We start from the raw sequence: 14,382 nt of genomic DNA, 5'->3' as shown, positions 1-14,382 counted from the left end.
ACACCTGTTTGGCAGAGCTTCCGACACTTTCTTAAAAAAAAAACTAAAACTCTCCGAACAATTTAGTTTTTTACAGATTATAAGAAAATGTAGATGTAGAATAAAATAAATAAAGTTAGAAATTAAAAAGTCCAGTTTTTTTAAATTCTCATGAACTATTTCTTCCGTATCAAAATATAAGTATTTTTAGCTATAAATCTGGACAAGCTAAAAGTTATTATATTTTAAGACGGAGATAGTAGTTACCAAGCAACCATTTCTCAAAATATTGTTTAGAGAGCTTTGCATCGGATATAGCTTCTCTTATAATCTCCCGGTCATCAAACACTCTAGATTCTCACATACTCCCTCCGTCTCCAAAATAATTTTTTTTCTCATATGACACATCCTAGGAGGAGCCTGTCGAGATTCGTTGTAATATGATATTTCGAGAAGGATGAAGTAACTTTTAAAAAATATCATTATAGAATTCAAAAGGTGAACTATAATTCAGAAGATGAATTATAAGTCAGAAGTTGGGTGTTTTAGTTTAAACAGCTGTTTTTAAGAATCCTAACCTCTCTCAAACACAGCCCTAGACAAGCTCTTTCACTACATGTTATCAGACCACTAATAGGTTTTTGTAAGCTAGAATTCCTATATCGTATATTCTCATGAGTGGTGAAATAGATGTAGAAACGTATGATTTGCAGTAAACAAAACATCGCACTACGTTACAACCCAGCAGTGGGCATATTAGCGTATACTCCAGAGTCCAGACACAGCCAAAGTCGGCAAAGCCGACCAGGAATATACACCACATATTCGAGTAATTAAGAACCATATTGGGACCTTGTCAGATTAACTAATCTCCCATATCAACACTACTAATAACCGTCCAAATTAATGCTAGTTGTAGCAGCATTGTACAAATTTAGAGCCAATGCACAGCTCCAAATCCGGTAAGATGCCGCCGGCCCCTTTGTCCATCTCGCCGTACTCCATCTGGCGAAAATACAATCTCCATTCTAAAATTAAACTCATCTTTTATTCATCTCACAATAAAACTAACAGCCGCACCGTTTGGCTTTTTCCTTGATAAGCCAAAATGGCTTATTAGGAAGTAAAAATAAATTTGTAGGTAATAATATATATATATATATATATATATATATATATATATATATATATATATATATATATATATATATATATATTATAAAAAACTATGTTGAAAATATCTTAAAATTAAGTTTGAAAATTTAAAATTTATCTTTTTCTTTGGCTGATTAGACGATCCGATGGGAGCCTAAATATCCTCATTTTTATCAAATTCGAATACAATTATATTATTCTGTTTACCAAATCGAATATCCACGCTGGGAATGGAGTAATTTCCACGTCGGATCGTGTCAGAGGAGTAACTAAATACTGGTACTCCTAAATAAAGTGGATTTAAAGGGAAAAAGCAGAGCTGAGCACGCAGCATTGGAAGCTCCAAAAGATGCGGATCCGTGTTTCGTGCTGCTGCACCGCACCGCACCGGCGAGGCGTTGTTGGGCGACAGCGACGCGACACGGCGCGGGAGGCGGTGGAGTGACCGAAATGCCCTGGGGATCATCTCTGAGGTGGCCGTGGTTGGCGAGGGCAGTTTGGTCAGTTTAAGGGTGATGGGATCGGTTTGGTTCGGTGGAGCAGGGGGAAGATCCGGACCGTCCGTAGCGACGGCAGCAGAAAAGAAAGGCAGCCGAACCCGGGTGGGGCCCGCACGACAGCTGGCGCGGAGACAGACGCTACGCAGGCACGCCCCCTGGGGGCCCCACTCACCAGCTCCTGTTCCTGCTTGTTGTTGCTGTTGGCATATTTTCAAATATTATTTCTTCCATATTACTTGGTGGTTTTATTTTCCTATTAGTAGTAGTAATGTTGCTTCTGGTAATAGTTGTGTGTGCTGTTTCTCGACTGGACCTCTCTAACAAAAACTGAAAATAAACCTTTTCTTCTGCTTTCTGAAATTAAGTGTTTCGTGTCATGTAGATGACGGGATTGCACAGACAATAAACGGCCAAGAAAGTTTTGTTTGATGCAGGTGGCGAGACCACATAAACAGTGAACCGCTATGTTAGTTTTGTTTCACGCTAGTGGCGAGACCAGATGAATAATGTGCTAACACACCACTGCCAATCGTGACATTATAGCTGACCAAACTACACCTAAATTTCTTCATGCAAAAAATATGATATATGATTCATGAACTTAAGTAAAATTGAAAGGCAAAGCTGTCAGCAACCTCAATACAGCTTGGAAAAAAAAAGAAATGTGTTAGGTTGATAAGAAAAAAAAACAAGAGCCAAGAATAAGAAGAAGAAGGAAAAACCCGCTTTAATTAAGCCGGACGCAAAGGAGAGAAATGGAGAGCGAGTGCGTAAGCGAGAGGCAAGAGCACACCCCCCTCCACGTGGCGACCCACCTGGCCTCCTCCCCCCCCCCCCCCCCCCCACGTTGCCCCGGGCCCACCACCTCCTCCCCCCTCTTAAATAACCCCCCACTCCCCACACACCCCAATTCCCACTCCCATTCCCATTCCCCGCATTCCAATTCCAAAAAAAAAAAAGCCCATCTCAAAATTCGATTCCAATTCCAGTTCGTCTCGCTCGCCGCCAAATCGCCCCCTCGCTGCCTCCGTCTCGCCTCGCCGGCGGCAATGGAGTGGCTGGACGAGTACGAGAAGCTGGTGATCAGGATGAACACGCCGAGGGTGGTGATCGACAATGCTGTGTGCTCGACGGCGACGCTCGTCCAGGTATGTACGGTGGCGCGGCGTGGCGTGGCGTGGCGTGGGTTTGGTTCTTGGGTCAATCTGGTGCGTGTTCTTGCGGCGAGGGTTGCTGATTTGGGGATGTGCAGGTGGACAGCGCGAGGAAGACGGGGGTGCTGCTTGAGGCGGTGCAGGTGCTCGCCGACCTCGACTTGTCCATCAACAAGGCTTACATCTCGTCGGATGGGAGGTGGTTCATGGATGTCTTCCATGTCACCGACCGCCTCGGTTGCAAGCTCACCGACGACAGCGTCATCACCTACATCGAGCAGGTTGGTGGGTGTTCTTGGTGGTTTCTTTGATTCTGGCGCGGGTGTTCGACGGAGTTGGGGGGTTTTCTGATGGCGTAGTACATGGCTTCGTTGCAGTCTCTGGGGACGTGGAACGGGCCGGCGCGGCCGGCGGCGCTCGAGGGGTTGACGGCGCTGGAGCTGACGGGGGCTGACCGGACGGGGCTCATCTCGGAGGTGTTCGCCGTGCTCGCCGACATGGACTGCGCCGTCGTGGAGGCCCGCGCGTGGACGCACCGCGGCCGCCTCGGCTGCCTCGTCTTCCTCCGCGACGAGGAGGCCGACACCGAGAGGATGGCGCGCATCGAGGCCCGCCTCGGCCACCTCCTCCGCGGCGACTCCACCGGCGCCGGCGGCGCCGTGGCCGCCGTCCCCGCCGCCGCCGTCGCGCACGCCGAGCGCCGCCTCCACCAGCTCATGTCGGCCGACCGCGACCAGGAGGAGCGCGCGGCGGCGGCGGCGGCGGCGTCCCCGACCCCCGCCGTGTCCGTCCAGAGCTGGGCGGAGCGCGGGTACTCGGTGGTCACCGTCCAGTGCCGCGACCGCCCCAAGCTGCTCTTCGACGTCGTCTGCACGCTCACCGACATGGACTACGTCGTGTTCCACGGCACCATCGACACCACCGGCGACCAAGCGCACCAGGAGTTCTACATCCGCCACGCCGACGGGAGCCCCATCAGCTCCGAGGCCGAGCGCCACAGAGTGAGCCAATGCCTCCAGGACGCCATTGAACGGAGATCACTAGAGGTATATCGAAGCCAAATCGACCCAAATTTCCAACACCAAGATGCAATTCGTTAATTGATTTGGAAGATGACGCTAATGTGTTCGATTTCTTGGGTGTTTCAGGGAGTGAGACTGGAGCTGTGCACGCCGGACCGGCCGGCGTTGCTGTCGGATGTCACCCGGACATTAAGGGAGAACGGGTTGCTGGTGGCGCAGGCGGAGGTGTCCACCAAGGGCGACATGGCCTCCAATGTGTTCTATGTCACCGACGCCGCTGGCCACGCCGTCGAGCAGAGCGCCATTGATGCCGTGAGGCAGAGGGTTGGCATGGACTGTCTCGTTGCCAGGGAGGAGCACCGGCTGCAGCTCTACCAGAAAGCTGGGCCGCGCGACGCCGTCGATGGCAATGGCGGCGGCGGCGGCATTGGGCTGTTCTACCTTGGCAACTTCGTCAAGAGGAACCTGGTCAGCTTGGGATTGATCAAATCGTGCTCGTAGACATGAAAACAAAATGGAGAATCCAACAAGAACACAACAAATTCAGTCGAGACAGCTTGTTCATCTTGCTTGCTGCTACTGTTGTACATACAACATTCTGAAACACAACATGAAAGGTGCAGAAGTGGCTGATGAAATCTCAGGCATGTCACATTCGGATCAGGAAACAGAGATTGCAAGATTGGTGACATACATCCATTAATGGAGAATCAAGATCCATGGTAGCCAAGCAAGAGTTGCCCAAGGGAGGAGGAACAAGATGATACAAGAGTACTAGAGCCTAGAGCCTAGCAGTAGAAAAGTTGGGAGAGCTATGTACATAGGGGGAATTTGATGCTGTTAGTGGTACTAGTGTGTAGTGAGTGCATTCATGATGTTCTTAGGTAGAGACAGTAGACAAACAATGGAATTCTAGGACGGTTGGTTATTCTGTACTGTGCTGTTTTTCTGCCCTTTGGCAAAACAAAATTCTTTGGGTTCGTTAGCTTTGCTTCTTTCTTTCTGTCTGATGCTTAACAGTGTGTGTTAATGCTTTTTTCAGCTTTGCTGATGGATTATGTGACTTCTACTACTATGGTAATTCTGATCTTTGCTTTTGAGTAGTGTGATTAAGTGGTGGTGTTGATCATTAGGTGTAGCTTGCAAGGGAAACAAGATGCCTGACTTGGGCCTGTGTGAGATAGTAGTAACTGGCAATCACAGCAACAACAGCCTGTTCTTGCAACATTGTCTTTTCCTTTTGTGGTATGTCTGAGGTTGTGATTGCAGTGGTGCACACCAGTAAGGCCCAGTCTAGTTTCCAAAAAGTTTTTCCCGAAAACATCATATCGAATCTTTAGACACATACACGGAGCATTAAATGTAGATTAAAAGAAAAACTAATTATACAGCTAGGGAAAAAAATCGCGAGACGAATCTTTTGAGCCTAATTAGTCTATAATTAGCCATAAGTACTACAGTAACCAACATGTGCTAATAGTGGATTAATTAGACTTAAAAGATTCGTCTCGCGGTTTCCATGCGAGTTATGAAATTAGTTTTTTTCATTCGTGTCCTAAAACCCCTTCCGACATCCAGTCAAACGTCCGATGTGACACCCACAAATTTTCATTTCGTAAACTAAACAGGCCCTAAAGTTACTACTATTCATGGGCATATGGACAATGCAGAATTGCAGAGTGGTAAATGGGTACAATTATATTGCATGGAAAAGGAAATGGCTATATATGTATACAACGTTTTTCTTTATAAAACTTTTACGACATGCTGTGAGTATGAGTAAATCTAGATTTTCTGTAACTCGCATGGAAATAAGGTCACACATGAATTTCAGAAGAAACAAGGTTTTTTTTTCCCAATCATCTGTAAACAAGGTTCCAAACAAGAGCCTAAACCATGTTCCTTTCTTGAAGTTCTCTCCCAAACAAGAATCTGGTTGCCATTTAGCTTTCAGAATGCCCAGTAGCAACCATGGCATGATTTGGACATAAGATTTGATTTGGTAAACCAGCAAAACTTTAGCTTTGCCTGAAAGTTTCGGAGTTTCATTGCAAAGATTCCATTAGTCAAATGCCTGATACTGCGAAAAGCAAGAGCTTGTCCCTTTTCAGATATCAGCATGGCTCATGCCATCATGCGTCCTTGTTTAGTGCTCTCAATGCTCTCTGAATAAATAAAAATTCAGATCAGCAGCCGGTTTTGTCCAATCCACAACCACCAACTGCAATTAAACACTCAACTAACCAAACAAATCCTGTTCTGTCCATGTTGTGATGACCTAATTCTTGGTTAAAGAAACACCAATTGATTATTCCTCATGAACTCAGCTCTGATCTGATCAGATGGGAGAGCACATACGAACAAGAACAGGCATCTGCATCCAGCAGAAACTCCAGGCCGTTTGCACGGCTTCTCAAGTGTGGCATCTCCATCAAAACCGGCGGCAGAGCTTGGTTTCATGTGGTTGTGCAGCTTTCTAAATTTGTTCTGGTTTTGTTGTTCTTCCTAGCTTGTCCACTACTGTTGTCTTGTGCTCATGCTGTTATCTTGATCAGTGGCTCGATCAAAATGGCTTTCTTGGCTCTCTGCCATGTGTATCGGTACAGGAGGAGTCAAAGATGGGGTCATCTGATGAGACATGAACTGAAGGACATCACTTGTGACAAATTTGCTGCTGACTTGTGTTCGTGTCTGAATGCTAGCTAGCAGCAACTAGGACAATTGTTAGTCCATTTCTGCTTTGTTGGACAAGAACTCTTTCATCTTCAGACATGGCAATGCATCGTACTAATCCAATTCACTGTTTGCACTGTAATAATCCCCCATGCATGTTCTGCATCAGGGTCAGATTGGGAGACATGAAAATGACAGGGAGCAGTTCCAGTTTGCTACAGGAGATTGTACTAGTCTGAATCTGAAACTTTGGCGATGTCAATGTGGTGGTATCCCTTTGGTTTCAGACTTTTGAGTACAGACAATTACGGTTCATACGAGTAATTAGCGGCAACAATTAAGCGCAACATATGTTAATAATAAGCCCACTAATCAGTATCTGACTAATTAAATCTCTGACAGGCACGGAGAAATCTAAATTGACGCCTGAATGTTAACACCCTTAACGACTAATCCCTGGACATCTGCATCTGCATCTCAGACAGCAAAGGAGAAAACAACAAGAGTGTGAGCTAGGGTTCGTCGCATGCGAGCATTCGTCGTCGTCGTCGTCGTCTACCTCGATCTTGACCCATCTCCGGAGCTTTCGCTTGCTGCTGCTGCTTTTGGATCCTTGCTGCTGTTCCTCTTGCGGCTGCCTGTACTTTCCTGGCTAGCTAGGTAGAGTAGCTGGCTATCTTTAGGCTTTAGCTGTGACCAGCCAATATCATCAGATAGCTAGATTAGTTAAAAGATTATTATTAGTAGTTAATTAAGCATGATACTAGTACTAGTAGTATATGCATTGGGGATGCAGATTAATTAGTTGATTAGTGATCGTAGCTCCCACTCCCCAATGTCTCCAATTCCAAGGACCAAGAAACAGACATGTCTGCGAGTTCGAGGTTGCTGAACCTTCAATCCCGGCAGCGTTTTTCTGTCGTCTCGGCTAATACGAATTTAACACAAACAGCGCCTTCGCTTCCACTCCAGACTGCCTCCTGCAACTGCAACTCATCCTGTAGCTGTAGCAGTACAGAAAATTCAGAAAGACCCTGCAAACATCTGTCTCAAGCTCAAAGACTTTTAACGAATATATACGACCAACCGATCAAAAGAAGATTTTTAACCAGTTCTTCAAACCAGCAATTCAAATGTTACTTGCAAAATAACCTCAGGCATGAAGGTCATTAAAATCGTGATCTTAAATCAAAATCGCAGGTCTCTAAATAGGATCGCAATCACATAACCTTATACATAATAATCGTAGATTCTACTTATTAGAATCATAGGATTAGGTCTCTTAATTAGGATGGTAAAGTCGAATCGTATGACAAAACCTAGTAGTATATTTTAACAACTATCAACTACTCCTGTAGTTAGTTAGTATGCTGATTAAAGATTAAGCATGACAGAAACTAGCACAGATTAAAGCTAGTTCTTCAGGACTTCAGGAGTGTCTGAACCATGATTAACGAGGGTGTGTTACTTATTGTACGGCTCTGATCATGGCTAATTACTTAACTGATTACTTGACTAGACCACTAATCACGTGGCCGCATGAGCCGCTGATTGGTCAGCCTCTTGCATGCATGCATGCATGGGCTGTCTGGTTGGCGCCTTTTCATGCACGCAGCCTTGTCTCTCTCACATGGTCGCCCTTAAGACCGGGAAGCTGTCTGAATTCTCATGTCTCTCTTCACTGACATTGCTTCTGCTTAAACCTTTTCTTGTTGCAGCTGCTAATTTAATCCATCCATCCCAGCTTTTGTTGCTAAGCACGCACTTGATGGCTTTATTAGCGCTAACTCTAGCTTAATTAGCTTTCTTCCACCGTGGGCTAATCATCTTCACAACGACCATGGCTCTGGCCTCTCTTTTTGACCGGTGGTGATGATCTGGAGAAGAACATGTGCGTGCCAATGCAGTGCGAATCTTGGCGTGAAGTTTCGTCAGCTGTCACTGACATGTGGGCCCCGAGTATCAGCATTGTGTTTGGATGTTTCACCTGAAGATTACCCGGTCCTAGCTGCTGAACTTCTGAAGATTCAGATTCAGTAGCCCAAAGCTAGCTTCTTCAGTAGAACTTCAGTGAAGTTGGGCCCACTGTCAGTCAGAGAAGAAAAGAAGAGAGCATTCCCATATGTAGGAAGATTAACAACATGTGTACAGTTTAGACAACAGTTAATTAGAGTGAAAAAAAATTCTAATGCTAATTTAATAAGGGGTACACCAGGAGCAAATTAAGTGGAGTAATCCAACAAAATGAAAAAGAAGCCTAGAGACACACACACACACAGAACTAATAGTACAATTTTGTAACTACAGAACTCTCCAATCTCCAATAAGACCGACATGGTGTTACAAGGAAGCAGGGTAGCCTGATGCTTAAACAGTGACTAATATCGGGACAGCTACAGCAATTGCAGTTAGACTCTTCTGCCTGAAGATGGAAAACCTACTGGAACTCAGACACATCTTTTACAAGTCAGAAAGAAATGAAGCCATCTTTGGCCGCCACCGGCGATCATGGTGTGCGGCAGCAGCAGTGACAGACCAGGAATTTCATGGATCCTGGTCAGTTCATCTCAGTTTCAGGCTCCAGAGGCGGTGACCTTCACATCGCCCGATGGTGTTCTCGCGCTGTCAGGTATCGACTGAGCAGGAGATGCCCAGCTCTGGTCTGGGTTGTATGCTGAGGTTACGATGTTTGTTGTTCTTGGGGCGACGGAGCTGTGCTGCCCTTGCTCGCTGCTGTGCGTATCGGTACTAGAGATTGGAACAGCAGGAGGAGTCTGTGCAAGGGCACCCGCCGCTTCCACCCTAGGCTTCTTATTCTTCTGTTCCATTTGATAGCTTGGTAGGAAGCTTCCGACAACAATCTGGAATCCAAATGTATATTAGATGGCATTTCAATCACCTCAACACAGATAAATAGTACAACAAATGGACCGTGTTTGCTCGATTTATCAGACAAAACATGGAATGCGTTTCTGCCAAAAATGGGATCCATTCAGATCTCAATTGAAGGTAAGAAAAAGCACCTGAACAGGACTTGCTGCCACCAGAAGGCCAGCAACTCCACCACCGACAACACGGCCATCTGGGCTGGCAAGAGAAACGCTCATCCCACCTGACCGACTCCGTGTTCCGCTGTTTTCAGTAGGCATAAACGATCCAGACAAAGATAGCAACTCAAAACGTCCCTACAATAAAAATAGGGGAGATCAGCTGGGAACCATAAGGCCAATCAGAAAATTTTCATCTTTAGACAAATATACGAAATCATGTCATGGTAGATCTGAAACAAAAACAAAAAGGCATGTAAAGCATCGCTGTGTATGTCAAGAGTAGGTCTACAAACCTCGTAAGTTAATGTGCCACCTGAGGAATCAGGTTGACGCAGTGTAACGTTTGATATCACACCATTAGCAGATAGAATACAGATAGCTCGTGGTCCTTGTTGAGAAAATGATATGACCTTCATAGTCACATCCTGAATTACATGCAACAAACATCAGTACCACATATTATTAAGACTTTCAAAAAGAAGAATTTTAGAAAATAAGGAGCATAGCTATAACTATGCAAATATTTGCAAGAATAGCAGCATTTTAACAGGCTTGAAGGCCAAAACATAATACATAGAGAAGCATATCCAGTCTGATAAACAAAATTCGAGCATATCCAAAATTCATATCAAGGTTTGCAGCCCACCTAATCTAAGCAAAGCAGTAAAAACTAAAACGCCTTTCATCTGTTTATGTATAAAACATGATATAGCATAAAATGTTTGAAAATACATAAAATGATGCAAATAATCACACTATGTTGCAGAAAAGCCTGAAACCATATGATTCACAACCATAAAACCTTCAACAAAACAGTCTGAAAATTTTACTTGCTCTGTAGTACAGTATTATTCAATCAAATTCAAGTAAAGAACACATTCAATCATTGTCAACAAGAACTCATACATCTTGATCAATTGAACCCAATGTAAGATGCCAGTGAAGACACAAGAAAACGTTGATTTTTACATACCTCTCCAGGAGCAACAGTGATGATGTGAGGAGTAAAATTCGCACCAGCAGAACAAGCCACCATTTCACCTGCCAGTACACACAATGGTTAACAAACTGACGGCAGGTAATTTCGAAACGAGGTAAAAATGCTCAAGAGATTGCAACAAGTGCGACGCGACTACAGCAGCCCGCGGACATTTCCATGACACTGAAATTTCAGTACTTTGTGCATTCATGATGCTTGACAACGCTAGCATGCTCCAATCCAACCATTCCAGCTCGTACAACCTGCCAGAAAGACCAGATTCGCCAGGACATCGCGGCCTTTTCGTGTTGCCATCAGCAACGGCAGAAGCACAACAGAGACAGGGATGATGATTGATCGAAAGGTACCGGAGCCTAAGTACATCCTGACTCGCAGGATCTTCGCTTGATCCATCTCGATCCCAATCCAGTTCCACAGAACTAGTAACCACCACCACCATGCCACCCCCACAACGGGGCACAGCCCCACCATGCATGCCACCACAATAACAACAAGATGAGGCTTTGAGGATTCAGGATATGCCTCCATCTGGCCCCCACTACTCGCTTCTTCGAATCTTGGGAGGACACCAACAACCTGAGGTCCCTGACCATCTATCTGATCATGCAACGCAACACTACACTGGGGTGGATACTGGATAGAGCGGGAGGAGACAAAGAAATATTCGGATAAGAGAGGGACAGACAGACAGTGTCATGACAAGTAGTGACGCCTCAACCCCAATTACTACTTCTGCCATTGGCCCCCTCCTCCTCCTCCTCTAATCGCCTAATTAATTTCTCAGAGCTAAAAAATCAAAATTAAATTCTCTCTTGAGCAGAATTGGGTTGACAAAAAAAAATAAATCAAGTTTTATGGATTTTTTCTGGGAGGAAATTTGGGGGAGAGATGAGATGCGAGTAGGAGATGGATACCAACCAATGGAGTCGAAGTGGAAGCCGAACTGCTGCTGCTGGTGATGGTGCTGGTGTTGGTGGTGGTGATGGAGCTTGGCCGTGGAGGCGAAGTCGAGGGGGCGACCCCTCCCGCGCTTCATGGCGGCGCCCACCGCCGACGCCGGCGTGTAGGGCCCCACCGCGGAGGCCGCCATGGGTACCGACGCCGAGATCGGCGTCGCGTTCAGCGGCCGGATCAGGCTCCCGTCCGGCCCGTACTTCCTCGGCCTCCCCCTCTTCTTCCCCACCTTCACCACCCCCGCCACCGGCGCCGCCGCCACCACAACTCCTCCTCCTCCCGCCGCCATAGGCGGCGGCGGCACCAGCACACCACCGCTCGAGCTACCCTGCTCGGCCACCGCCGCCTGCGGCTGGAAGCTCACCGTCGCCGCCGTTGCCTCGGTCGCAACGGCCACCGGCGCAACGCTCGCTTCCCCCGACTTGGCCTCCATGGTCCACACGCGAGCGCGACGACGACCTCCTCCTCCTCCTCAACCTAGTAGGGTTTCCGCCACGAGCTCTCGCCATTGGAGCTCACACACACTAACCCCATCTTCCTCACACACCTCCCTTAATCCCTTAAAACCTCTCAAAAATAAATCACCACCAAAAAAACAAAATAAATACACCTCCAAAAAAAACCCACACAAAAATAAACCAAAAATCCAAAAATATTCCCTCAAAAATCACAACAAAAATCTCTCTACTCGCAACGAAGAGGCGAGAGGAGGAAGAAGACGAAGCGAGGAGAAGAGGAGCAGCAAGAGCAAAAGGGAAGGAATGGAAATGGGGGCGAAATAAAAAGCCAAAACTAAAAGCAAAAAAGGAAGAGGAGAGAGAGGGGACATAAATTAATAAATTAATTAACGAATTAAAAAAAGGAGTAAAATTTTAAAACCGAATTAAATTATCGGGGTATTAAATTAGTGCCGCGTTTTGGTAAAGAAACCGAAATTGTCGTTGTTTCGTAGGAGAGAGAGGATGCGTACAAAAGCGGGGCCGAGTTTTTAATGCGGAAATCGAAAAATGCCCGTTGCCTTTTGCTTGCCCGGGGGGGTGGGGGGGCAAAACGGGAAAACCACTTTAATACCGGATTAAATATAGGATAATTTCGAGGGGCTCATGGGTAATTAGCCACGAAGCTATTGAAGCGAGGGGGTTTGACCCTGGGTAGGGGTTGGAATTACGGGTTTTGCCACCCGTGTCTCATCTTGTCGTCTTGCAGTTGCGGCGGGTCAAACGTGTCAAAGCGTACAGACACGCAGACTACAGTGTGAGTGAGTGGTGACAGTAGGGAGGGAGATGAGCCGATCCGTGTGGAAGCAGCTAATCTTCCGGGTTTTTTTTCAACGGGTTGTCCGGTGGGAAATGGAGCAGCTACGCTCACACCGGCTTTCCAACAGTTCTAGTGTCGTAGTATTTCATGCCTAACTCGTCTTGTGATGAGTGGCGAGTGACGAAGGTTGTGTTCTTTAGCAGGAGCTGGGAACACATAGAACGGAGCGATCCATTAGTGTGTGATTGATTAAGTATTATCTGTTTTTTAACAATGCATCAATATGATTTTTTAAAGCAATTTTTGTATTGAGTTACTTTTGCAAAAAAAAACACACAGTTTGATAGCTCAGAAAGCGTACATGTGGAAAATAAGAGCGAGATGGAAAAGCTAACGGAAGAACTTAGCCGAAGTATCATTAGAAAACTATGTGTTTGTTTCCTCATGCGAGAATTGTTAAGAGAAAAAATGATGTATGTATTGTTTTAAAGCTGTACCGAATAGTAGCTTCTCTTATGTATGGATCGTTTAGAGTAGTGTATTGTTGCTATCTTCTTATGATGGTTTTTTTTTTGAGTCCCTACATTTTGTGCACCAAAACCAAAGGTTATCTGAGAAAGGGGATATTTATAGGCTACATCTTTTATAAGAATAGCATAATTTTTTCTCTATCTAACAAGGATTTTTTTGTCTAGTATGCTTTGATGTAATATTTTTTGTACAATTTTTTTGGCAGAGAATTCCAAAAAAAAAATCCTTTCAAGCCATGAAGAAATTCCTAATGTAGGTGGTATGAAAAGAATATGGTGGTTGGAGCTACCACCTTTATGTTTATAAGTTTTTGCAAACCACATACATTAGACATATCCACCCTTTTGTCCAAATGCCCAACATGTTGTGCAAGATAAAACAACAAAACAAAAATATAGAAACACAATGAATACGCCAAACTCTCCACTAGAGAATAAAAGCCAACTCACAAGCACAAAGTAACTACTCTTAATTATGATATCCTTATCTTGTTGTATTTGTTAGAGTCCAAACAAGTTTAAATTAGTACGAACACTTGTAAAACAAAAGGAAAGGAAAAGAAGAAACCATTACGACCAAAACCAGAAACAACAATCATAACTGCGTACAGTAGAAGACTATTTCTACTATACACATCATATCACAACAACGGACGGCTTTTCTCGGCTGCTCTATCTCCATTATATCCCTCTTCTATGGCTCCATGCATGCTGTGCACTAGTACATGTTTGTGTGGCCATAGCTTTTGTGTCTTTTGTGCGTTGGAACGTGTCAAAATAAAGCTGAGCATATGCAAGGTAGTGGCACTACATGGTTGCATACACGGGCTGCATGTGTACGTACACGCGTGATCCAAATCCATTGGCATGCAGTGCAGGAGTGGCTTTTACATAGTACGTACTGTACTGGAATATTGTGCAGTGCAGGAGGGCGGCGGTCAAAAGAGCAAAAGAAAGCTGAGATGGACAGCCCATAGCCATATGATTAGGCAATATGCCTCCATGAGAGAGTCAAAGAGAGGAGAGAGAGTCAAATTAATGTTAGATTAATTAAGTTAATTAAGCTAGTAAGTTTGTCTTGTGTCCATACCGAAAGCTAATTAAGCTG

At 45.3% G+C, this 14,382-nt stretch overlaps 2 protein-coding genes across 2 annotated transcripts; one reads left to right on the top strand and one right to left on the bottom strand.

Moving 5' to 3' along the window:
• Positions 1–2,561: 2,561 nt before the first annotated feature.
• On the top strand, positions 2,562–4,796 carry LOC127781213 (ACT domain-containing protein ACR8). Its single transcript, XM_052308139.1, has 4 exons — positions 2,562–2,782; positions 2,887–3,069; positions 3,166–3,834; positions 3,937–4,796. Exons 1-4 carry the CDS (start codon positions 2,684–2,686, stop codon positions 4,309–4,311), a joined length of 1,326 nt encoding a protein of 441 aa, XP_052164099.1. The 5' UTR covers positions 2,562–2,683; the 3' UTR covers positions 4,312–4,796.
• A 3,833-nt stretch (positions 4,797–8,629) lies between these two features.
• On the bottom strand, positions 8,630–12,419 carry LOC127783394 (AT-hook motif nuclear-localized protein 1-like). Its single transcript, XM_052310661.1, has 5 exons — positions 11,452–12,419; positions 10,507–10,574; positions 9,827–9,958; positions 9,507–9,668; positions 8,630–9,344 (listed from the first exon to the last, which is right to left on the bottom strand). Exons 1-5 carry the CDS (start codon positions 11,918–11,920, stop codon positions 9,057–9,059), a joined length of 1,119 nt encoding a protein of 372 aa, XP_052166621.1. The 5' UTR covers positions 11,921–12,419; the 3' UTR covers positions 8,630–9,056.
• Between the last annotated feature and the right edge of the window lie 1,963 nt (positions 12,420–14,382).

The sequence above is a fragment of the Oryza glaberrima genome, chromosome 8 (genome assembly GCF_000147395.1).
Source record: "Oryza glaberrima chromosome 8, OglaRS2, whole genome shotgun sequence".
NCBI classification, from domain to species: Eukaryota; Viridiplantae; Streptophyta; class Magnoliopsida; order Poales; family Poaceae; genus Oryza; species Oryza glaberrima.
The sequence above is the reverse complement of the archived record's forward strand: the minus strand, read 5'-3'. Positions and strand labels throughout refer to the sequence as shown.

Bases quoted from the DNA above. Each gene is read 5' to 3' on its own strand.
- LOC127781213 (XM_052308139.1), top strand. From the start codon at position 2,684: ATGGAGTGGCTGGACGAGTACGAGAAGCTGGTGATCAGGATGAACACG. The intron at 2,783-2,886 runs GTATGTACGGTG...GGGGATGTGCAG, and splicing joins CGACGGCGACGCTCGTCCAG to GTGGACAGCGCGAGGAAGAC. The intron at 3,070-3,165 runs GTTGGTGGGTGT...GCTTCGTTGCAG, and splicing joins TCATCACCTACATCGAGCAG to TCTCTGGGGACGTGGAACGG.
- LOC127783394 (XM_052310661.1), bottom strand. From the start codon at position 11,920: ATGGAGGCCAAGTCGGGGGAAGCGAGCGTTGCGCCGGTGGCCGTTGCG. The intron at 10,575-11,451 runs GTTGGTATCCAT...GTGTACTGGCAG, and splicing joins CTTCCACTTCGACTCCATTG to GTGAAATGGTGGCTTGTTCT. The intron at 9,345-9,506 runs GTGCTTTTTCTT...TTTGGATTCCAG, and splicing joins TGGCAGCAAGTCCTGTTCAG to ATTGTTGTCGGAAGCTTCCT.